Raw genomic sequence first — 26,634 nt, 5'->3', positions numbered from 1 at the left:
TATGTACAGTAATTCACATCACTGTCCAAGAGTGAAACGTGGGTCTAAAAGCACAGCAATAGACACTAAAGACTATTCAAATCAAGAATGGACATTATCTGCACGAGAGAAGTCTTGAACATAAAACAAACACATTAAAAACTAGAAACTCAATTGACTAAATCAAAACAGTGCAAAAGATCTCAGAACTTCACTTGAAGTCAGCGGAAATATTTAGCACACAAGTATTAATAGCTGAAGAAAAACTAACTTTGAGGACATCAGAAGTGGAACTTGTTGGTTTAGCTTGTGAGGCACTTGAAGACTTGAAGAGGATTTAGACGAGCACTTTTACAATCAAAAGATATGGAGCTGGCCAACATGCATTGAACTCTTCCAGAGTGATAAGAAAAAGGTGGGATTATGCCATCTGAAGTCATTTGATGAACCATCAGCAAAAAAAAAAGTTGATATGGTTGGATTATGAATCAAAGAAGTTATCTATAAGGAAAGTAACCAGAATGCAAGACTTTTGGAGCCCATGAATTAATGATATCCTGAAAACTCCAAATTTAATCATTTTATGGATTTGAGTTTAAAGGTTTGTGGGTACCCAGATCAATTTTTTAAAGAGGTCAATAAAAGGGCAAAGTTAAAAATCACACAACACCAGGTTATAGTCCAACAGCTTTAATTGGAAACACACTAGCTTTCGGAGCGTCGCTCCTTCATCAGGTGGTAGTGGAGGGTTCAATCCTAACACACCGAATTTATAGCAAAAATTTACAGTGTGATGTAACTGAAATTACACATTGAAAAATTGATTGTCTGTTAAGCCTTTCATCTGTTAGAATATCATGATAGTTTCACTTCTTTCATGTGAAAATCACAAAACCTTTTTTTAAAAAGTTGCATTCTCAGGTTAGCTGTTAACAATGGTGATAGCTAGACAATATGTTGAAGGTGTTAGCCCCTGTGTTCTCTGTCTATGCCATGATGTTTAGATTGATTCTAATCTAAGAAGTGAGAAATGGAGGTTTACATTAATTCATGCAGTTTTTGAGCTCAGAGTTCTACATGAATGCATGCAGTTTTTGAGCAAAGTACAATGTAACCCTGCAAGTACAAGTTCACCCCACAAAATATATGTGTGCATGTGGGTGGTCAGCTGTAATGTGACATGAACCCAAGGTCCCAGGTGAGGCCCTCCCTGTCACGGTGGACGCTGCAAGACGTGTCAGAGTGTGAACATAGTTACCACCACTATGCGTGGGGACACCTCCCACCTTGTACATAGCAGGTACTCGTGTGACTCAGCTAAAGTTGTCTATCTTATATGTTGCAAACAAGGATGCCCGGAGGCGTGGTACATTGGGGAAACCGAGCAAAGGCTACGACAATGAATGAATGGGCACCGCACAACAATCAACAGACAGGAGTGATCCCTCCCAGTTGGGGAACACTTCAGTGGTCCAGGTCATTCAACCTCTGACCTTCGGGTGACCATCCTCCAAGGTGGACTTCGGGACAGGCAGCAGCGAAAAATGACCAAGCAGAGGCTGATAGTTAAGTTCGGTCCCCATAGGGAGGGCCTCAACCTTGGGGTCATGGCACATTACAGGTGACCACCATTGCACTAGACACACACACACACACACAGGCACTCCTATACACACATACACACGGACACACATATACACAGATGCGCACACAGACACCCACACACCCCCTTACAGACACACACACTCATACATGCACCCCTCACAGACTTAAGACACTCTGCACTCACTACACACACACACACACACACATATGCTTTCTCACACTCACAACCCCCCAACCCAGACAGACACACATACAGACAGACGAAGACCCACATGCACACGTATATCTTGTGGGGTGAATTTGTACTTGCAGGATTACATTGTATTTTGCTCAAAAACTGCATGCATTCATGTAGAACTCCGTTATCTCATTCTTTAGATTAGAATCAATCTAAACATCATGGCATAGACAGAGAACACAGGGGGCTAACACCTTCAACATATTGTCTAGCTATCACCATTGTTAACAGCTAACCTGAGAATACAACTTTTTAAAAAAAGGTTTTGTGATTTTCACATGAAAGAAGTGAAACTATCATGATATTCTAACAGATGAAAGGCTTAACAGACAACCAATTTTTCAATGTGTAATTTCATTTACATCACACTGTAAATTTTTGCTATAAAGTCTGTGTGTTAGGATTGAACCCTCCACTACCACCTGATGAAGGAGCGATGCTCCGAAGGCTAGTGTGTTTCCAATTAAAGCTGTTGGACTATAACCTGGTGTTGTGTGATTTTTAACTTTGTACACCCCAGTCCAACACCGGCATCTCCAAATAATGAAAGGGCAGTAGAACATTGTTTAACAAGACACTCCTTCGTAATCACTTGTTTGTTAATCAAAACAAGCAGCCGAGATTTATGACTGTCAAGTTTGAAGCCCCGCTTTGGATATTGTTTGGAATAGTTTGGAAGAAGCCTGCTGAAAGAAACAAGCTTCCCAACTCAGCTGTCCTATTTCAGGAAATGAACCCTTGCTGTAAGTCCAGTCCCAGTATGATGCCTGGAGTCCTGATCCGAATGCTGTCGTGTGGGAATGCTCCGAAAGAGTTTATCAGTATTTCCAAAATGACTGCATCTCAGTTCCCAGGGGCAATTGCATGTGTTTAGAGTCATCTGTCTGGAGCAACGATCATCTGAACATCTCAAACCTTATCCTTTTGTCTTCAAGAACTAAAACTTATTGGCGAAAAGGATGTCTTTTTTTTCTTTAGAAATAAATACCTAAGGAGAAAATTCACGGGTTATTTAAAGTGATATATATTTATATGTTCAAATTACAAATTGAGTGTATTAACCAGTTTTGCACTCTTATTGAATAACTTTTGTTTGATCAAATTAAAAATCACACAACACCAGGTTATAGTCCAACAGGTTTCATTGGTAGCACTAGCTTTTGGAGTGCCGCTCCTTCATCAGGTAGTTGTGTTTATTAAAGAATCCTGGTTGATGGGCCTCTTTAGTCAAAGTCTTTAACTGAGAAGGTACCTGACTAGCCATTTCTGGAACGGTGTAAAATAAGTAACTTTATATGACACATGCAGTTGTGCGACTAGAGAAAGAGACTACACTTTACATCTTGGTGGTAAAGTAGCTTTAGTCCTACCAGACCATAGGGCTACTCTCTCATTAGAAAGAGATAGCTAGTAGTGAACTTAAGAAGAAGGCCACCATGCCTCAGGCAAGGGGAGAGGTTGAGAAGGAGAGTCCTTCACAGTAACCTCAGCTGATGCAGGAATTGAATCCATGCTGTTGGCTTCACCCTGTGCTGCAAAGCAGCCATCCAGCTAATTGAGCTAACTGGCCGCCAATTACTACATAGAAGATCAATATCTCAAAAACACTAAATAAGAATGTGAGAGAGCCATATAGTCACGAGTCTATGATGTCTTACTATCAAAACAATTTGCAACCTGGACATTTTAACTTGTGAATCTGTCAACTGCCTCAAGTAGGAATGTTCTGCTTCTGACCAATCCAACGAACCCATTACACCACAAACATTATGATTGGCTTTTCTTTTAGACATTATAATGATACTTTCTTGAGCACCATTAGTCAATGAGGAGACATGATCAATGTGACCTTAATTTGCAGATGAATCATCAAAGTAAATTTACTGTAGCCAATTATAGCACAGCAAGTGATGTTCTGTTCTTTAGAATCGGAGATTCCCTACCGAGTGGAAGCTGGTCATTCAGCCAAGGGACCCTCTGTAGAGCAGCCAACCCAGACCAATCCCTTAACTCTGCTAATCCACCTAGCCTGCACATCCCTGGACACTCTGGGCAATTAAGCATGGCCAATCCACCCTACCTGTGCATCTTTGGACTGTGGGAGGAAACCAGAACACCCGGAGGAAACCCACTCAGACACAGGGAGAATGTACGAACTCTACACAGACAGTCGCCTGAGGCTGGAATCGGACTTAGGTCCCTGACGCTGTGAGGCAGCAGTGCTAACCACTGAGCCACCTCAGTTTCCACTCAATCCCTTTTCGTGGCAGATTTTATTTGACAATAGAAATATGGCATATCTGGAGATAGTCAGTCAGATTCTATTCCTGAAATACAGGTGCAAATTGCATCATTAACTGAAAGTGGACAATAAATAGCTCCACCTAAAAACTGAATCTCCCAAATGAGCTCTTCTGTTTCGAAATGATCAGTTCAAATTCTTGCCCGTGGGAGGCCACCAAGGCATTTCCAGAATATTGGACAATGCTCCAGTCATCTCAGACAGATCATAGTTCGAAGTAGTAATGGGTTAAAGCTGATCCATTAAAACATTTTCATTGACAGCTGGTGTGTCAGGATTGTCAAAACTGCCACACCAGCAAGGAAGTGACAGGTTAGCCCAAGGACATAAATTATTATGTAACAACATGTAGGAAAAATGGTAGCGCAATTGTTACATCAGAGAACAGGTAGAATATTTCAGAGAGGTAAAAACAATGACTGCAGATGCTGAAAACCAAATACTGGATTAGTGGTGCTGGAAGAGCACAGCAGTTCAGGCAGCATCCAACGAGCAGTGAAATCTTCGCTGCTCGTTGGATGCTGCCTGAACTGCTGTGCTCTTCCAGCACCACTAATCGAATATTTCAGAGGCCACACTATGAACTGATATTAATTGTGGCAGCTCAAACGAGTAGGAATATTGTTACAAATAGGTGAGGAGGGGAAAAATCAATTGCCTTCTTTAAACCCGTCTCAGTCAGTTATAACAAAAATTAATTACTTCTTAGTGCACAAAATTACACTTCAATTAGGGATGCAGTTAACTAGATAAAATTGAAGGAGGCAATTATAACTTTATTTGAGTGAGAGAAAAGAATGTCATTGTCTACTAACCCCAAAGAAAAAATAATTAAAATGCAGCATCACACATACACACAGACACACATACAAAATTTAGAAAGGAACTGTATCTGGAAAACAGATAGTAAGCAAGATTTAAAGACTCTTTCTCACTCTCTCTTAGTCTCCCTTCTTCCCTCATTTTGGAAGACAGTGCCCAGTGAAAAGTGGGTCCACAATCATTCACTGTGAGCTCAAGGATATCTACAAATTTTGCCACTGCTGAGGATACCAGTCAACAAATAAACAAAGACAAAACACTACACAGCTTGAAGTGGCTGTCTGGAGGTATAATATTTTTAACCAGAGACCACAATTGTTTATTTGTCAATGGCTATTTTCAACAGTTGCGCTGTTTGTAGATGTCTTCGAGTTGTCAATGAATGGTTGTTTCCACAATAGGCATTTTAACCAGGCACTGTCTTCTGTGTTGACAAGAAAGACAAAGAGAGAGTAACAGTCTTCCAATTCTGTTTACAATTTATTTTCCTTCTTTATTTGGAATGTTAGAGTCATAGAGTCATAGAGATGTACAGCATGGAAACAGACCCTTCAATCCAACCCGTCCATGCCAACCCGATCTCCCAAATCAATCTAGTCCCACCCTCCAGCACCCGGCCCATATCCCTCCAAATCTTTCTTATTCATATACCCATCCAAATGTCTCTTAAATGTTGCAATTGTACCAGCCTCCACCACTTCCTCTGGCAGCTCATTCCATTCACGTACCACCCTCTGAGTGAAAAAGTTGCTTCTTGGGTCTCTTTTATTTCTTTCCCCTCTCACCCTTAAACCTATGCCTTTTAGTTCTGGACTCCCTGACCCCAGGGAAAATACTTTGCCTATTTACCCTATCCATCCCCTTCATAATTTTGTAAATCTCTATAAGGTCACCCCTCAGCCTCTGACGCTCCAGGGAAAACAGCCCCAGCCTGTTCAGCCTCTCCCTATAGCTCAAATCCTTCAACCTTGGAAGCATCCTTGTAAATCTTTTCTGAACCCTTTCAAGTTTTGCAACATCTTTCCAATAGATTGTGCACAATTCTGGTCTCCCTCCCATCGGAAGGATGTTGTGAAACTTGAAAGGGTTAAGAAAAGATTTACAAGGATGTTGCTAGGTTGGGAGGATTTGAGCTATAGGGAGAGGTTGAATAGGCTAGGGCTGTTTTCCCTGGAGCATTGGAGGCTGAGTGGTGACCTTATAGAGGTTTATGAAATCATGAGGGGCTTGGATAGGGTAAGTAGACAAGGTCTTTTCCCTGGGCTGGGGGAGTCCAGAACTAGAGGGCATAGGTTTAAGGTGAGAGGGGAAAGATATTGAAAGAGACCTAAGGAGCAACTTTTTCACGCAGAAGGTGGTGTGTGTATGGAAAAGGTTGCTAGAGGAAGTGGTGGAGGCTAGTATAATTGCAACATCTAAAAGGCATTTGGATGGGTATATGACTAGGAAGGGTCTGGAGGGATATGGGCTGGGTGTTGGCAAGTTGGACTAGATTAGGTTGGGATATCTGGTTGGCATGGACAAATTGGAGTGAAGGGTCTGTTTCCGTGCTGTACACCTCCATAACTCTATGACTGAATGACTCTGTGCACTGCTGCTGACAAACAGCTTCTGAAATATGATATGTTGCACATTCCTAAGCATAACTCTAATGTCTTTTCAAGCTGGCAAATTGGAAAGAGAACCTTTCATCTCCCACCCCGTGAAATCATCATACATGTATGAGTAAAAAGAGAGATGTGATTTGTTTTTGATACTGGCTCAGTTGCTGGTTTTGTTGTCTTTGGAAAAGATGGTAATTTCAGTGCTGACAATTTTGTTTATTCCACATGTAGCTCCTCAATCCATGGTCAGACACCTCCAGCAGTCTTCAGATTGTGACAGCCCAACATTGGAAGTTAAAATTTGATGCTCTATATTTATCACCATTGCAACAATGTCCATGTATTCCCAACACAGCACTATTCCTGAAGGAGGGGAATCTGTTTTACTGCACCAAGCAGGGCAGTATGTATCAGGAATGTTATTATATTACTCAGTTACAAGAAGTTGCCTTCTCAATGAGGATTGCAAAGGCGGCTGGCTTCCCTGCCATCACTTGCAAATTTGGTGCCCTCCCAAGGACTGGCAGGACTGCCCTAATACAAGCCATGCATCTTGAGCACTGGAAAAGCAGCGTCACAGCAATCCCTCAGGGCAGCTTGGACTACCAAGGTTCTCCATTCAATTATCCACACTCCGAGCAAATCTCAATTTTCTGGATAAAATATTGGGCAGAGTCTTTTCAGTGCCTAATGATGTCAGCTATGCCAGATGGCATAATCAAGCATGATGCCAACTTGTCGCCACGTCAGCACTAACATGCTACATCCATTAACCAAGTTGAGGGAGTCGTAAAAAAAAGCACACCTTTTTATTTTCCTGCGTTTTTGATTGTGGAATGTAAGAAGAATGGGATAATGAGAGTGGTGTTTGCTATATTGGACAGAGAATTGAGTATCAGTTAGGAGGTCATGTTGCGGCTGTACAGGACATTGGTAAGGCCACTTTTGGCATAAGTCTCCCTCCTATCAGAAGGATGTTGTGAAACTCGAAAGGGTTCAGAAAAGATTTACGAGGATATTGCCAGGGTTGATGGGTTTGAGAATTAGGGAGAAGCCGAATAGACTGGGGCTGTTTTCCTGGAGCATCGAAGGCTGAGGGGTGACCTTATAGAGGTTTATAAAATCATGAGGGGCATGGATCGGATAAATAAACAAAGTCTTTTCCCTGGGGTGGGGGAGGCCAGATCTAGAGGGCATAGGTTTAGGGTAAGAGATGAAATATTGAAAAGGCCCCTAAGGGGCAAATCTTTCATGCAGAGGGTGCTGCGTGCATGGGACATGCTGCCAGATGAAGTGGTGGAGGCTAGTACAATCACAAGATTTAAAAGGCACCTGGATGGGTATAATAGGAAGGGTCTAGCGGTATATAGGCCAAGTGCTGGCAAATGGGGCTAGAGTAGGTGAGGATATTTGATTAGATTCCCTACAGTGTGGAAACAGGCCCTTCGGCCCAATAAATCGACACTGACCCTCGAAGAGTAACCCACCCAGACCCATTTCCCTCTGACCAATGCAGCTAACACAATGGGCAACTTAGAATGGCCAATTCACCTAACCTGCACGTCTTTGGACTGTGGGAGAAAACCGGAGCACCCAGAGGAAACCCATATCTGGTTAGCATGAAAGAGTTGGATCAAAGGTTCTGTTTCCTTGCTGTGTATCTCTATGACTCTATGACTCTTAAGAAGAGGACTTTTTAAAAAGCCAATGATAGTTGAAGGATTGCCACATTTCTTAAAAACAAATCACCTTGACATTCATTGTAATTGCTGTTTACACAGTTGTTGGTTCAAGCAGTGGAGAAAGCCTCGTTAAAGCTGAGCTGGAGCCAGAATGCTGTGTACGAACAGTGATTTTGGCCACCAATATGTAGCTCATCTGTCATATGATGACCAGTTATTGATGATAAAGGCATACTGTGTGCAAACACCTATGTGATTGACTTCCAGGTAGCTGAACAGCTTGGGGCTGTGAATGCTTGAGGGAGAAGAAAAGAGTTGATCTTAGTCTTCAGTTAAAAAAAAAACTCAAGCCTGAATATAGCCAGTTTATTTCCATTCCTCAGTTGTTATACGTTATGACTATTTTACTTACAAGACAGAGACCTTGGTAATTGTGAACCAGTCACCCTGTGCTTCCTACAAACAAGTGAATTTATCTGAAAAGGAAGATTAAGAAATATTGTTCTTATCAGCAAAAAGGCTATTAGAGCAAATCCTGTGGACAGGGACCATGTGGGTTGCTGAACAAAGAGACCTTGGAGTGCAGGTTCATAGCTCCTTGAAAGTGGAGTCATAGGTAGATAGGATAGTGAAGAAAGCGTTTGGTATGCTTTCTTTTATTGGTCAGAGTATTGAGTACAAGAGTTTGGAGATCATGTTACGGCTGTACAGGACATTGGAGGCTGGTACAATTACAACATTTAAGAGGCATTTGGATGGGTATATGAATAGGAAGGGTTTGGAGGGATATGGCCAGGTGCTGGCAGGTGGGACTTGATTGGATTGGGATATCTGGTCGGCATGGACGGTTTGGACCAAAGGGTCTGTTTCCATGCTGTACCTCTCTATAAATCTATGACTCTGATTGCTTTTCCAATCCTTCTCATTCTCCGCAACTTTCAATGTTTTTTTTGTGCCTGTCTGTATGTGTGCATAGAGGGGAGATTTTAATAAGGTCAGAGTTTTAATAATGAGAGTTATATTTCAATAGTTTACATTTTTTATCTGTAGTTAAAATCAATTTGTAAAATAAAGTAATTCCTGTTAAATACTGAAAATCTGGTCTGCGCTTTTCATGAACCTGTGTTGAAATGATAGGGAATTTGAGGTATTCTGTGTGCTTTCTGTGATTTCCAGGAAGTCACCACAAATGGGTTGAAACAGAGTTGAGATGGAATTCCTTTTAGGAAATTGCCTATTCTGAGGGATTATTCCTTATAGCACAACTCATCTCATTGATGCCACTTCTATCCTACCATCCTTTGAAAATAAACTAAATTCTGAGCGTTCTCAAAATGGAACGCTTCACTTGTCCACTTCAGCTCACAGCTGGCTATGCGGAGCTGCCATGTTGCTCATCACATTATGGCATCTCAGCATCATCTGCACAGTCTCCTTGTCCACGGACATCCAATAATTGCCAATCCGTCAACATGCTCTTTTCACCTCTTCATTCCACCCCCAAAACAGTTAGGAAATTGGGGCCTCCATTGCAAGGTGCGCCAGCAACCAGCACTGAAGGACACTGGGAGGACACATTGCTCACAGGAACAGGTTTGGACCAGGCCGCATCTCAGGGCTGCTCTCAGTTCAATCACTCATTCACTGCCTGTCCATGTGCTTATAGCACCTGCCTTGCCTTGTGTGTGTTGGTGCTTCAGCCAGAACTTAAAGGTTATTGGAGCTGCTCTTTCATATGCTTATGTGCACTGTTGCACAGCGAGACTTACTGCTGGTCAGTCGGACCACATCCAGCATCTCAGAGAACTATAATGGCAAACCAAGACATCGGCCGAACACCTACAGCATTTGCCAGCAGTAGGCACACTACATTGTTGTTCAATTAAGTGACCATGTTGGAAATGACCATGAGTGGGGACTAATCCTCAGTCCCGTCAAAAAAGGGTGTGGGGGCGCTGTTGGTTGGGAATCAGCCTTGGACAAATGTATACTCTGGAGAACGGCCATGGACGTTTATCTGTTCAGGCTAGTCCGGTTGTATCTGGCACAGAGTGGGCAGCAGTCAGTCTGACAGGGCTATTGTCAGCAGTCAGGGGAATCATTTAGTTAGGGAGCCAGAATTACAGTGGTTGCTGGTTTCTGTTAGTCTTCTCTGGGGGCTGTTTGTTGAAGCCAGTCAGAGGGACGAATGCATTCCTGGGGATTAGTGCGTTGATCAGCAAGGAGGGTGCAAGGCCAGGGTGAGGCTCTTTGTCAAAACTGGTTGGGGCAATCAAGGCTTTGGGGGGGGGGGGGGGGGGGGGTGGCGAGGCCAAGGATGGTGATGGGGGAAAGTCAAGATACAAGAAGGGTATAGGGAATAGCATTGGAGGGCACGGCAGGGTATAAAGAGAAGGGTTTACCAGCGGTGACTGCCAGTGTGACCTTCACAAGTGGAGTGTAGAGGACCACTGTTCGCATCACTGATGTGCCATGTTGGGGCTCAGGAGGCTAGTTGGAGGCTACGTTCAATGTGCTGTGTCTGCACATGGATGGGGGATAGGGAGGAGGCTGTAGAAATGAGCTGTCAGGGTAGTGCGCAATAAGACAGAACATGGAGACTGCGGTGTGGGTTGATACTTGGAAAGCAGATGCAGCCCAGCGCAAAGGGTGGCCACTATGCATTGAATTCTCTGCCTTCATTTGCTGCTCACCTGATGCAAACACAATTGGAAAATACCTGGGACAAAACCCAGGGTGGTAGAGATGGTGCCCATTTGATGGTGAAAATGGGGGATTCACACAAGCTGGGCATGAGGACATTGAAGGAGCAAATGTATTAAGCATGTGTTTGAAAACCATAGCTCCACTTGTAATCACTTCCATCACCACTTGTAATGTACACAGAGTGAAGGTAAAGGTCAGATACTGGTCATCGGTAATTTGCACCATCCTATTGGTCCTTTGGCAAATCACGCAGTGATGTAATGATGTAGTGATTATGTGATTTTTTTTATGTAATGTGTTGGTCACTCCACCTACATGACATCTCACCTAGTTACAAAACATGCTGAATAAATGATGGAGATATTTCCCTATTTATCAAGGTACAGCATGGCTCACTGTTTGGAGGAGTGCATTCCACCCATTCATCTGAAGCTTACTCTACCCTGACTGCTCAGAGAGCTCCTCGTGTTCCCTACTCAAGTCATTTTCATTGAGAGACCTGCAGCCACCACTGGTGGGATGTCGGTCACTGTGGTTGTCTCCCAAAGAAGGAGAAGGCTGGTGCAGGAGGGACCTGGGCAAGTCCAGGAATGTTGGGGGACTGCTACAGGGAACGAGAAGCACCCAGCTCAGGCAGAGCTTGCAGCTGTAGGATGTGTTGAGGTGGCAGGAGAACTGAAGCTTTTCTCCAACTGACTCATTTTCCAGGGAACGAACCAGGCGCAGTGTCAATGCATGTTCTGTTTGTCCCAGGACACAGTGACAGAAGAAATGTGCTGAATGCTAGCATGGAACGGAAGCACTGCAGGAAGCTAGTCTCTGTTGGACCCCTGTGTAGGTGCCCTCCTTGTTGAACCTGAGTGCTACTAGCTCCTTCCAGGGAGTGTGTGTGGGGGCAAGTAACTTTATGGGATCTCACAATTGTATATCCACAAATACATCAGGACTGGAACCGACAGTACCTATGCAAGCTCACACTGTTTATTACCATCTCCCATGATGGGGTCAGTGTTGTATCCCTGGCAGCAGGATTCGGGAACACAGCTAGAATCCTCCGGGTGCAGGCTTCCATCGACTGGACACACATTGCACTGAGAGGGCCAGTGATCTATGATCACTGTTACCACTTCCTAGAGGAGCCTGCCCATCACGCTGGCAGCTAGCACAGCTCCTACATCCTGGAGTACTCTGGTGTGTTTGAGGATCCAGGTGCTTACAAGGCTGGCTACTAGGAGACAAGGGTTAGACCAAGTCTCATGACACAATAGCACAAGCCTAAGACTAATGCAGAACAGACATATAATCCTGTCTATGTTTTGACCATGATGGAGCAGATGGTAAGAGTGCAGAAGATGTGGTTCCACTGCTTGGACAGGATCTATGGGGGCTATCAATTATAGACTGGGCAGAATATGTTCACATCATTCTCTCGAACTATGTCCTGCGAAACTTTCAGCAGGCAATGAGGTGGGCTGTTGGATGCTGAGGAACTTGAGGAAAGGGAGCAGTCGTCCAAGGTGCAGAATGAGGACATTGGAGAGTGTGGAAGCTCTCCCGATGCCTAACAAAGCCCTGTTGCATGGGAAACAAATATAAACATTGCTGGAAAAGCTCAGCAGGTCTGGCAGCATCTGTGGAGAGAAATCAGAGTTAATATTTCAGGTCGAGTGATCCTTTCACAGAACCCTGTTGCTTGGGTGATACAAAACAGACAGGACCTGATTGGCACCCAGTTCCGATGAGTGATACTTGACTGCAGCAGATCATTGTGGACTGTAGAATATTCATTGGTTCATAACGTTATCATTTTAGTTTACATTATGCAGGCTCTTGGAATAAAGAATAAAGATCATCCCAAATCTCCCATCCACAACAATGCAAATGAATTCGCTATGATCACCTTCAAAGCTATTGTAAACTGTCAGTCTGGCACTGCTCTGAATTTCCAGTTATGGTTGTAGTAGCAGGCAGATTTTAATGAAGATCTCCTTCACAAAGCAAAAGTATTTATCACTGAGGTTTAATTTTTTTTCCAGAACACAGTAGGCAAATATGACCTCCCAGGAAAAGCCCTTTCTCTCTTCCTTCTCCCTGTCACAGAAGCTTGACTCGTTCTGTGTCACCTCTGTTTATTATCCCGATCATGCCAATACCCCCGAAATGTGGGTGGTATTGTACCATATCAAGGAGGAATCCATACCTTTCTGCAGAATGTTTGAACAAATCTGCCTCACTCTTTCTGTGAACTTTAGTAACTTCAAACAACTCAAGAAACACTGAAATATTCCTAAATGGAACAGCCAGTAAAAATCAATCAGCAGCCAAACTGAAAGTGATCCCTTTAAATAGTTTCAGCTCTGTTGTTGTTCCAGTGTATTCTCAGCCTGTATGTAAAAGTCAGAGCCCACTCTGCAGACTTCTGTCAACCACTATCTGCAAGCAAGCTAAACTCCTCACCAGAATGGTGTTCAACACAGCTAGCTCCCGAAGTGGCCCATATGTGGTAAACTGTACTCCACAGCATTGAAAAGAAACTTGCATGATCAAGCTGAATTTTATGGTCTGACAATGCTCTGCATTGTTCTAACACTTATAACTTACATGCTTTTTATAAAATAGAATCCCTCCAGTGTGGAAACAGGCCCTTTGGCCCAACAAGTCCACACTGACCCTCTGAAGAGTAAACTACCCAGGCCCATTCCCCTACCCAATATTTACCCCTGTCTAATGCACCTAACCTAAACTATGGGCAACTTAGCATGGCCAATTCACCTGACCTGCACATCTTTGGATTGTGGGAGGAAACCAAAGCACCCGAAGGAAACCCACGCAGACACGGGGAGAATGTGCAAACTCCACTTTCTTCTTGCTGATCTCTCTTGCAGAGTTAGGGCTGGAAAACCCCTTGCTCGATCTTATGCAGCTTGTTTTATTAAACATTTTCATCATTAATGAGCAGGAGAAACCTATTGCAGACAAACAAAACTCATCACGGGACAGTTACTATGATGTACTGTCTAAATAATTTTTGCATTTAGAATCTTTCTTATTTGAATTGCTATAGTTTGCAGTTAAATTGCATGAGGTGCAGAGGAAAATTAGAATTTTTTCAGGTGTTGAATTTTTGTATTTGCAAGTTATGATAGTAATGACTAACATGATGTGTATTGCTGAAAAGAATGAGAACCTTACAAACCTCAAGGCAATGATCAAGATAGATCAGCAGACTTTCCAGTAGATTTGATCACTGAGATAGATGTAGTCAAGCTCCTAATATCAATGTTTACTGATCCAGATTGGACTTTAGCTAGACAAACTTACAGATGGTGATCAACAAAGAGCTTTCTTCTTGTTTGCACACAAGCTGCTAGAAGCTATGAGGACTATGTCATCTGGTTAATTTTTGCCTAGATTTAGAAAATGAACTAATTTCCTCAGTGCTCCTTTCTGTTTTAATACTAACTAAATATTGTGTAACCGATGCTTCATTGGAACCAATGTTCAATCTGCAAGCTTTCCTTAAGGTGGGCTGAGATAGGACAGGAGATTCACACGGGCAGGACATAAGTTCACTTAATATTGGTTTTCAGTATGAATAGAAATAACTACAAACACATCATATGATTCTCTAACACTTTGATTTTATTTTTCCTATTATACCTGTTACTTAAATTGCAGAGACATTAAATAGACAGCTAACAAGCCATCAATTTTAGAAACCCTACATTGGGGAAGAGGCCATTCAAACCATCAAGTCAATATTGACCCTCTGAAGACCATCCCACCCTATCCCCACAGCTAACCACCTGACCTGCATATTCCTGGATAACTGAGAATTTAGCATGGCCAATCCACATGTGCACATCTTGGGACGTGGAAGGAAACTGGACCATGCAGAGGAAATCCTCACAAACACAGGGAGAATGTGCAAACTCTACATAGACAGTCACCTGAGGCTGGAATCGAACCTGGATGCCTGGTGCTGTTAAGCAGTAGTGCTGACCACTGGGCCATTATGCCACCCATAATGAATTGTCATCAGCTTTCCTTCATTATCAAAGAGGACAATTATTTGCGTGCACTTGAACCTGGCTTTGGTGCCTTGTATATAAACCTGTATGGTTTCCCACAGTGTGGACAATGATTAATCGTGTGATATTGTTTGGATTTGCCAGGCTTTCCAGCTTGCTTTTTGCACTTTGCTGTCTATATTATTTGCTGTTTGAAGTAAAGAACACCATTACTTGAGTTCACTTCCCTAGTAGCAATCAGGCACTTGTGATCTCGGCACTTTTCTCCCAATCTGTGGTAGACATGTCACATTTGCTTTCAAGAAGTCCTTGCACCATAACGTTGACCCACCTCAGAAGTAGTGTCTAAGTTTAAATTGTGAAGACACGTCCACTTTAGTTATCTTATCATTAGTTATATGTATTACATTCATACACCATTTGAGCTGAGCTTTCATGATGACTGCTCCAATTCCAGACCTGCCGGTACTTTGAAGTACCGCAGTGCTACCACTTTGTCTTCCTGTTTGATGACCATATGATTTGAATGCATTTCACGTGAAACTTATCCAACTGCTTAATATATCCAGTGCAGTCCATATCTCACAGGTAAGTATAAAGTTAGAATCACCACAGCTTTGAACACAGCTAGCTTTGTTATCATTTTGAGACTTCATTGCCTCCACAGTCTCTTCCATAAATGGACAAATGTTGAGCAATTCCATTTTACTGTACAGACATTTCTAGGAACTGTGTTTCTAAGATAAGTGAGGTTGCCTGCATCCTTTGGGGGTTGCGTCTTTGATCGTTATAGTAGGTGCTACATAGACAGGATTTGACAGTTAGATTAGATTAGATTACTTACAGTGTGGAAACAGGCCCTTCGGCCCAACATGTCCACACCGACCCGCTGAAGCGCAACCCACCCATACCCCTAAACTTACCCCTTCACCTAACATTACGGGCAATTTTAGCATGGCCAATTCACCTGACCTGCACATCTTTGGAGTGTGGGAGGAAACCGGAGCACCCGGAGGAAACCCATGCAGACAGGGGGAGAATGTGCAAACTCCACACAGAGAGTCGCCTGAGGCGGGAATTGAACCCGGGTCTCTGGCGCTGTGAGGCAGCAGTGCTAACCACTGTGCCACCGTGCCGCCCACAGTTGTTGGTGAGTATCTCTGTTTTCCTTAAGCTGATGATTAGTTCATGGTTATCAACCACTTTTGTAAAAGAATCCATGATCCTTTGCTTAGTACAGGTTTAATACGGAAGATCATTTGTACATCATACCTCGATTTATTTGTGCACACCAATTGCTGTGTGTCTATAGGGAATCGGTAGATATATGCAGCAGCATGCTTAAAAATAAACAGGAGACTGGTTAGAGCGAAGGAAGGGTCTTGTTTTGCAATTGCTGCTAAAGAATAAGTGCTTCATGCTTTTAAGCATGCTCATTAATGATTAAGTCAATCGTAATAATAGAGATTGGCAGGTGCCTGAGGTGTAAGGATAAATGAGGTATATTTATAAATCCCCACATGTTAACAGCTAGAAAATGGCATAAAGTAAATGATTTCCACTTCAAAGGATTTCAATTCAGTAAATGTAATTTTAAGAAAACACAAAAACTTTCCCCTTTCAACTTCAAGCATTATCCCAGTGCAGTGTAAAATAACTTCATATTTAGATTTTAGCTCTTTGTAGAAGTGTGTGCTCCTGAATTACTTTGTCGTGATGTTACGAACAAACAGGTCAGAGTATAACATCCATCACTTTCCCTCTGGTGCTCCACTGCAGTCTAAATAATTGGAGTACTTTAAAGTCACTGCCACCGCATTATCTGAAAGGAATTCACAGAAGCTGAATCAATATGACTATGACCAAGATACCTATCCCAGTCATGGCTCCACAGGTCTCTGATTCTGCCTTTGGGAATTAAAACCAATGAACAAACAGGATCCCTAGCAACCCAAAAGAATGAGATATGTTATCACACTGTAGTACATCCACACAGCAACACCATAAAATGTGTTAGATCTGTTTACTTGCACTTAGATAGATCAGTGTTATGCTGAAGGAATTAATGACAAAGATACTCTTTTGTAACAAACACCACTTGATTCTATTCATTTTCTTGCAGAAATTAAAACACCCTGATTAATTTTTGCTTCATAATCAAATGTTTATCATTAACCCTACAAGAAATCAAAAGGAAAGACTTGCATTTATATAGCATCTTCAATGATCACTGGCTGTTCCAAAATGCACTATAGCCAACATGGTATTTTTTTAATGTTGTTAACTGTAAGATGTAGGAAACATATTAACCAATTTGTACATTGCAAGCTCTGACAAGTAACAGTGTGATAATGATCAGGTAATCTATTTCCATGATGTTGAAATGAATATTGGTCAGAATACCAATGTTAACTTCCCAGCTTTTCTTCTATAACACCAGGGAACTGCTATTGCCACAAACGGCAGAAACTGCATTTATTTTATATCTGAAAGACAGCATCTCCTACAGTGCAGCAGCCCCTCAGTATCAGCCTAGATTTTGTGCTCAGGTCCTTGAGTGAGATTTGAACTCACAACTTTCTAATTCAGACTGCCTATTGAGCCACTTACTATTAGACTAAGATTAATATTGTAAATACATTTGAAATAGCCTTCACTGTGTCATTGAATCTATTGTATGAGGATCATTTTCTTGGAGTCTTTGTTCTCCTCCTCCCCTTCTCTTATTATAACGTCCACACGTCCTGGCAGCCTGGTTAGCTGAGGGGGTCAGGTAGGAGAAGTATTTAGGGTGGAGGGTTGGTCTTGATCACTGATGGCTGTGGAATCCAATATGGAGTTTGGTTGAAGGAGAGCAGATAGTGATCAGGATTGGTGTTTTCAATGGTGGTCAATCAATCAGATGATCATCATGTGGCAGTTACAAGTTCTAGTGATGGTTGGGGGTGACTGAGGTGGAAGGGTGCCACACTCAATAGGAGTTGGGTAATTACACCGCTAGTCAAGGGATTCTGTGGCTGTCAATGGAGTACAGATCACTGGCACCAGGGAATTTACTATACAACTTGTTAACCTTTACGATACACCTCTGCTCCTTCTAACCCACAAGGAGCAACAATGAGGTCAATAGTTACATGGATTCAAATTGTTTCACTTCCTTTTGGCTGTCACATTTTCAGAAACCTGGGAATTCTGTTCAATATGAGTTAAAACTAGCTCTATTGTCAGACTGAATTGGCAATAAGTGAAATGGTTGACCATATCCACAATCTGGTGGCTGGTGGCTGGTGGCTGTGTGGAATGCTCTTCCCAGAGGGCAGTGGAGGCCCAGTCTCTGGATTCATTTAAGAAAGAATTGGATAGAGCTCTTAAAGATAGTGGAGTCAAGGGTTATGGAGATAAGGCTGGAACAGGATACTGATTGGGAATGATCAGCCATGATCATATTGAATGGCGGTGCAGGCTCAAAGGGCTGAATGGCCTACTCCTGCATCTATTGTCTATTGTCTATTGTCTATCATTAAAATCTGAGGAACAAGATGGGTTGAGTTCTTGGTTCAGGTTTTTTTATATTCCACACAACTTACCCAACCCAAACTCACCGGTTTTGAGAGCTAAGCTTAAAATGTGCCAATTATTCTCATGAATTTGTCTCATATTATGTCACAGCAATAACTTTAAAAGGAACACATGTCCACACTTCAGAAGAGTGTAATACATAAGGGTAGATCTGCAGAACAGCCTAGTTAGTATTGTCGGGTAGCTCAGGAGTTGGCATTCCTGTTAACAGACCTACAGACACTCACTGACCTGCTCTCCAAAACTTAGTAACATGTTTGAAGATGTTCTTCAAGTGTCCGTGGAAGTTCTACCCCATTGTCATTTGCAAGATGTAGCTCCTGCACTTCAAAACATTCCTGAATGAGGTTTTATAAGTGAAACATTGATTCTCCTGCTCCGCGGATGCTGCCGGACCTGCTGTGCTTTTCCAGCACCACACTTTTCAACTGTGATCTCCAGCATTTGCAGTCCTCACTTTCTCCTAATCGCTGCATTTCAAAACGATCCTGTGACTTAACATGAACCTCACCAAAATATGCTTGCTAATAATTAAAAAGAAAATGGGCACCTCCTGCCAATCATGCTTACTCCATTTCTTGGTCAATCACAGTTTCGCGGTTACACAGAGGTTTTTGCATAACACCTTTTAAAAAGGAGACAGAGCAGATATTTTGAATGCAGACAGAAATCCTGCATGTCACACCAAATGCATGATATATGGAGGTCTTAGTTTGTGCTAACAGTTATACGTAACAGGACAACCAAAAAGGAAAATATACAGCTTAAGTGCAAGCACATTTGATGTGAATTCACTAATTGTTTAATTCAAAACAATTCCCTTAAAATTATTTTCACATTATCCTGAGACATCATATTGTGATGAGCTAAAGATGAGCTCTTATAATGATTAGTGCCGGCACAGCTGTCCTATGCTAATAAAACAGTTATTAGCTTCCAACACCATAATATATAGATTAGAAGTATAGCAGAAATATCGAAGGAGAAAAAGGATGAGATCTGGAAGATTTCATGCAGTGCTCAGTTCAGCTGTGAAAATCACAAGAGCAGTGATATTTCAGCTCTAATGATCAGAATGATCCATAGTCAGACTTAATGCAAGCATTTGTCAAAAGCATCATATGCAACAGTCAAAACTCATCAAAAAGTGTGGAATTCGCATACAGTCTAAATCAGAAGCACAAATAATTTTCATACTATATGTCTGATCTACTGCAGAATTGAACTCCATTGGTGAGCTAATGCGCATAAACACCATGTTAACAACAGCAAGGAGTACATCACGTCAGATTCATCTTTAAACATTTGTTATCCTCATGATGACTCTTTGGGGACCTACCATATAATGTATCCCCCTCAAAGCAGTTAGAAATTTGGAAGATATACCTCAGCTCATGACTCAGAATACAGATGAGGCTTTTGCTTCATCAATAATCCTGTTCCAAGATCTTCACATACATTGTTAAGAGCCAGTGTTAACTCAGTCGATGATTTTCCATCCATAAAAATCACAGCATTGCTAAAATAGCCAGCAGCACAAATCTCTCTTTGAATACCAATGTCTCAAAAGAACAAACTACATCCAAAAGTAAATTATATACTTGTAGATGAATATTTTTATCGAAGATGCATGTGATTTAGGTCAAGCAATAGCATACGTACAAATGATTCAACTTATTCACGATTGCCTCTATTATGAATTCTTCAGTCATCAAGCATTTCTTCCTATCCATTCACAAATCAACATGTACTATTCTCTTACTGCAGTCTTTATCAGTAATAACTATGTAACTAACATCACAAATCTTTGAGGCCTATATAGAGCAAGCATCGTTATGGTGATGGGAAGTTTGTTTGTGCAGTTGAGGATAGTTTAAATTAGCTTGGCAAGATGACAGGGAGCTCAGCTTGGAAGGAAGAGAAGTAAAGCTGGAAACATAAAGCAGGAAATTAGGCTGTAAGTGCAGAAGGCAATGGAAATTATGGTTATAAAACAGACAACAGAGTTTGACAGTGTTCAATGGTATACAGATATGTATACTGTAGTGACTAGAACAATGTCAGCCAGCTGGATCTCATAGAATATGAGTTCCCTTATTGGGCTGCTAACCTGGGTCAATCAGGGAGCCGGGGATGACAGATATAAACAGAAGTATCAGGGGTTCTAATCACTTTCGGAGCCAGCTCTGAGCCAGCTGGGTCAGTGTCTATGCGCGTGTATTGAAGGGCGACTTGGTGATACCAAGATTTTGTGGAATTATTTCATAAACCATGTAAAAAGTTTAGTAAATAGGCCAACTAAGGTTAGAGTAGAGTTAAACATCTGGAAGTATAATATAGCTATGACTGTACCACAGTTTCAAGAACAGCAACAATGCAGCTCACCATTCCTTCTTAATGGGGTTTCCTACCAGATAGATAGGAGGGGTATCATTAGATTGATGAGCAAAACTGTTGAAAGGAGAGTTATGGAAGGATCATCATTTGAGATTTAATAGTTTGAACTGAAGAACAAAACTGGGGTAAATGAGAGGATATTATGGGACAGAAGGACATACAAAACAAATATTTATGCAAATTTCTGAGAGCTACATAAACTACAGACAATTTTTTTTTAGATGACTTAATGATGTGGGATAAAATCAGTGTTACAGATATAAGAGAGCACATATTTCTTAAATTTAATTCAGGAGAACTATTTAAGCTTGTACGTAATACTCGATCAAGTGGACGGACAGTTCTAGACTTTATTTTAGGGAATGTATCTGGACAGATTGAGGTTGTATCTGGGGCTGTGATTACAAATCAATTAGTGTTAGTTTGGAAAGGGACAAAGATGTATCTGGGTAAAAATTCTATGAATGGGCCATTAAAATGAATCACACCATTTTTCTGGTATCAGGAAAGTTGCTGCCCAGTTCCTGCCTGTGGAAAATAGCTAACCCTGATTGCCTGGGCACCCATTTTACACTGTAGTCACCTGGTTTGGCTTCAGATAGATACACACATCTCCAAATTTTGTCACAGCCATGGTCACAGCATAGACGCAAGAGGTGAATGCTGGGAGGTAAGCAGAGCCTTGGCAAAGCTGATGTCACCAGAAAATGGTCACGGGCACGCTGCGACATTTTCCCTGATGGCTTTAGCCTTGTTTCAATCATCTTTAGCTACATCCTAAAGGCCAGGAATGAGACTATTCATTAACAGTTATAGTAGTGCTCAGCTCTATTCACAATTCCTACAGTCCTGAAGCAAACCAATTTGGCCTACATAATGACAGTAGCAACATGCTGACTTGGGATGAGAGGTGCTTGGTGACATATACACCACATGAATACCAGCTCCTACAGAAAATGTTCAACTGCCTTCCCCTGACTTTCAAAGGCACAACCATCAAGTCCCCAGTGACCAAAGAGTAAATCGTGATGGGGTCACCTGGACCAGCAATATGTTACGATGCAGTAACAGGATCATAGGCAATCTGAGAGAAGTAGGTCTAGTCCTAATCTGAAAGATTCTCTACATTCTATAAAACAATCTGCAGCAATGTAATGTCAGGTATGCAGCTTCCAAGGTACAATGCAACCATAGAAACTTTGAAATTGTTGTTCAGTGTTAGCTAACTGCCACTAGGAGATAATAATTTCCACCAAGATCAAGACCTAAATCTGTGGAAGCAGCCAACTGCAGCAAATAGTTTGTACTCTACTAAGGTCACTCCATTACCTGTGCATTTCTTGAGCTTGCTATTCCTTTTCCCATGCCAGCTTAATTTACAGTTGAAGTTTTCCTCCCAGAACTCGGCAAACCAAACGTTCCTTCTGTTGTTCTCCAGTGTACGGCTTCTGAAGTATCTATCAAAGCCTGAGGAAGAAACAAAATGGTCAGATATGTCAAACTGTGGACAGTGCACAAAAGTCTTTGAACCATCTAAGATGAGTGATGCAAGTCAATAAAATGATTGTGCTAGCAATAGTGTCACTTCTTTTTCTCTAGGGTTTATTACCAGTTAGATTTTTTATTTTAACAAATCCCGAAATTTATAACGCTGACAGTGCAGCTAACTCAGATAAGAAAATACAGGAAAACTTATCACTACTGTCCTGAGCTCTGACAGTCTGCAGTGTAAATAAATTAATGTGGTTTGTTGCCAATTTCCCTCAACACTGATCTTTTCACCTCTGGAGGGAAATATTACAGAGTGTGGCACTTTTCTGCTGAGCTCAGTCTCAGATCATGAATTTCAATCAGGTCATGGGAAAATGAGCAAGATGGTTCTCTGAGGAAGTTGTTCAGGTAATTCTACCTTCAATCGATGCTCTCTTGGGAAGAATGGTGACAGCTCCTTCAGCAACCTCTTCTTGCTGGTGCACCGGTGCGACCTTTGAACCCCAGCTGTCAGAGCCGACCCAGAGAAAGTGCTTGGTCTGATTGGATCTTTTGGCAGCCTCCAGCAAACGGCTGTGGAGAAGGTGCGAGCAACTGTGTTACTGATATTGCACTCGGAAACAATAGCAGCCCTTTTGGGTCATTCGCTCCTGCCCCACACATCAAAAAGGGCAAAAAGGAGCAATCCACTTAACCCATCGCATTGACAGCCCATCATATAAAAAGCAAACAGCAGGGACATCTGTTTGAAACATGCATCTGCATCACAGTAAATGGTCACCTAATCTGATCTAATTCATTCTGCCTGTCATGTTCACTTTGTCACCCATCTCCCACCTCAGCAGTTATTTTCCGAGCTATTGTATTTGCAAACATCAGAAAACCAGTTCTACTTCCCAAAGACTAAGGCTGCAGCCTGACATGTCATTGCATTAGAGCTCCCTGTGTCCCTCAGAGGAATCCACAGCCATTACAAATTGTTGTTTTCAACAGCTTTATTCATTTGCAATACTGCTGTGATCGAAAATCTGGCTGAAATCTGTGGCACCACCCCCAACTCCTCCCTGCCCCTTAGCAAAATAGAAATTGGCAACACATGGATGCGCAATTCCCAGGGATCCTGAACAAAATACAGTCAATAGTTCTTCAATTGGTATAATGCAATGAGTAATTCGCCTCCTGACTTCCCAAAGCCTGTCCACTATCTACAAGACACCAGTCAGGAGTGTGATGGAATATTTCCCACTTGCCTGGATGGGAGTAGCTCCAACAACATTCAAGAAGCTTGACACCATCCAGGGCAAAGCAGTCCATTTCATTGGCACCACATCCAAGAACATCCACACCCTCCACCACTGATGCTCAGTAGTAGCAGGGACTACTATCTACAACATGCACTGCAGAAATTCACCAAAGCTCCTCAGACACAACACCTTCCAAACCCATGACCGCTTCCATCAAGAAGGGCACGGGCAGCAGATAAGTGGTAACACCACCACCTGCAAGTTCCCCTCCAAACCATTCAACATCCTGATTTGGAAATATATCACTGTTGCTGGGTCAAAATCCTGAAACTCCCTCCCTAACAGCATGTGGACGGCAGCAGTTCAAGAAAGCAGCTCACCATCACCTTCTCAAGGGCACCTGAGGTGGGAAATAAGTGCTGACCTAGCCAGCGACGCCCATGTCCCACAAAGGAATCAAAACAAAACTTTTACATAAAGGAGTTATGCGCACCTGATGTCATCTTCATTTGCAAATATAATTATTCCACGAGCATTGGGGGTTTCCAGCAAGCGTTTGATGATTTTGTCAAATTCGCCTGGTTTTGGCTCTCGAGGGATTTTCAGTGACTGAGCAATGCAAACCCTACCTAAGGGAAAGAACATTGTCATGTTATTAACTAAATAATTGAAGCAGCTGCAATAGTTAATCACATATCTTACCATGTGTAGGAATTGGTGCCATCTAACCCATGTTAGTTTGTTCTGTTTGGCCTTACTATGAGTGTCAATGAACCATCCCAGGGCACCAATATAAGTGAACATAAGTGCCACGGCACCACTGATACAATAAAACAAGCAGACAGTCCAACTCTACTATTGTGTTTTAATTAAGTAACCAAATAGAATATAGCTGTGAAATATGAATGCAACAGAATTATTAAAGTCAGTGTTCTTGTCAAATAACTCATTCAACAGACTCTTATTGTGCAGCATACCTTTCCTGGTCAGAAAGTCAAGGATATCAGTGACAGATCTGGTCATGAGGCCTTGAGCTACCCCTGGCCTCACCTCTGGCCTGCAGGTAACCCCCAACTCCCCTTTACAACTAAACGAGGAGCTATAATATTTTCACACCATTCATCTATGCAGAACAGAGATTATATTTAAATTCATTCATGGGCTGTGGACATCACTGACTAGGCCAGCATTAATTGCACATCTCTAGATTAGATTACTTACAGTGTGGAAACAGGCCCTTCGGCCCAACAAGTCCACACCGTCCTGCCGAAGCGTAACCCACCCATACCCCTACATCTACATCTACCCCTTACCTAACACTACGGGCAATTTAGCATGGCCAATTCACCTGACCTGCACATCTTTGGACTGTGGGAGGAAACCGGAGCACCCGGAGGAAACCCACGCAGACACGGGGAGAATGTGCAAACTCCACACAGTCAGTCACCTGAGGCGGGAATTGAACCCGGGTCTCTGGCGCTGTGAGGCACTGTGCCACCGTGCCGCCCATCTAATTTCTCAGACTAATTTCCCAGAGGGCAGTTAAGAGTCACCCAGATTGCTGTAGGTCTGGAGTCAAATTTTGGGACAGACAAGGTAAGTATGACAGATTTCCTACCTAAAGAACATTAGTAAACCAGATGAGTTTTCCCCCAACAATAGTCATCATTAAACCCTTAGTTCCAAAGTGGTTATTAAAGTCAAATTCCATCACCTGCCATGGCTAGATTTGAACCCAGTTCCCCAAAATGTCAACTGAGTTTCTGGATTTATAGGTTGAGCAATAATGCCTCTGGGCTATTGCTTCCCCAGGGATATAGTCCTTGAGGATCCACAAGTATCCTACAAAATGCACTGCATGTCAGTTCTTCTTGCAAGATCCTGCACTGGATTCCCAATGCTGCAGAGAAGGTCACAGAATGAGAAGCACACACACACTATCATAGAGCTGTATAGCATGGAAACAGACCCTTTGGTCCAACTCATCCATGCCGACCGAATATCCTAAATTAATCTAGTTCCATTTGCCATCATTTGGCTCATATCCCTCTAAACCTTTCCTATTCATATACCTATCCATGCCTTTTAAATGTTGTAATTGTGCCTGCATCCACCACTTCCTCTGACAGCTCATTCCATACACACACCAACCTCTGCGTGGAAAAGTTGCCACTCAGGTCCCTTTTAAATCTTTCCTCTCTCACCTTAAACCTATACCACCCAGTTTTGGGCTCCTGCACCCCAGGGAAAAGACCCTGGCTTTTCACCCTATCCATGTCCCTCGTGATTTTATAAACCTCTATAAGATCACCCCTCAGCCTCCAATGCTCCATGTAAAATAGCACCAGCCTATTCAGCTACATCTGAGACAACTCTAAATCCAAATTACTCAAGGAAGAGATATGAGATGAAGGATACATCTTAGCAACAGTATTACTGGTTCAGAATACAATATCCAAGATGTGGTGCATCTCAATAAAGAGGTAGCACCCTAAGTACGAGTGAAGCATATGACTCTGGCTCATTTCACATCATTGACCAGACTACACTGACACTTGGGTTGTCAGTTGCCAGGCCTTTATTGATATAGTTCTGTCAGTTGAAAGAGGCACATGACAGCAGTTTAAGGTCCATCTAAACACCACCAACAACAACCCTATCCTTTTTACTTGTATTGATTTGATAAAGATTGGGAATTTAGTCAGAAATGAAGAAATTGAATTTATAATGTGCCTTTCACAACCTCAGGCCATCCCTAATGCAATTTATAGCCATTGAAGAACTTTCGAACTGTAGTCAATGCTGTCATGTAAAAACAAGCTAATTTTCATACAGCCATTATCCCATTAGCAGTAATGTGCTATTGGGTTGAGAATACAATTTTAGGTGTTGGTTAAGGGATAGATATTTACCAAGTCACCAAGGAGAATTCCCTAGCTCTTCGACAATACAGT

At 42.2% G+C, this 26,634-nt stretch overlaps 1 protein-coding gene across 1 annotated transcript in view; it reads right to left on the bottom strand.

The window, feature by feature from the left end:
* The window catches only part of LOC140458260 (metabotropic glutamate receptor 8), a 416,712-nt gene that overhangs the window by 160,192 nt on the left and 229,886 nt on the right, over positions 1–26,634 (bottom strand). Inside the window, exons 3-5 of the mRNA XM_072552654.1 lie at positions 24,174–24,309; positions 22,855–23,009; positions 22,275–22,412 (exon numbers count right to left, since the gene is read on the bottom strand). Of these exons, the coding sequence (XP_072408755.1) occupies positions 22,275–22,412; positions 22,855–23,009; positions 24,174–24,309 (429 nt within the window). The remainder of the gene's footprint in view (positions 1–22,274; positions 22,413–22,854; positions 23,010–24,173; positions 24,310–26,634) is intronic.

This window comes from Chiloscyllium punctatum, chromosome 32, assembly GCF_047496795.1.
Source record: "Chiloscyllium punctatum isolate Juve2018m chromosome 32, sChiPun1.3, whole genome shotgun sequence".
NCBI lineage: Eukaryota > Metazoa > Chordata > Chondrichthyes > Orectolobiformes > Hemiscylliidae > Chiloscyllium > Chiloscyllium punctatum.
This window is presented reverse-complemented; position numbering and strand designations above follow the sequence as displayed.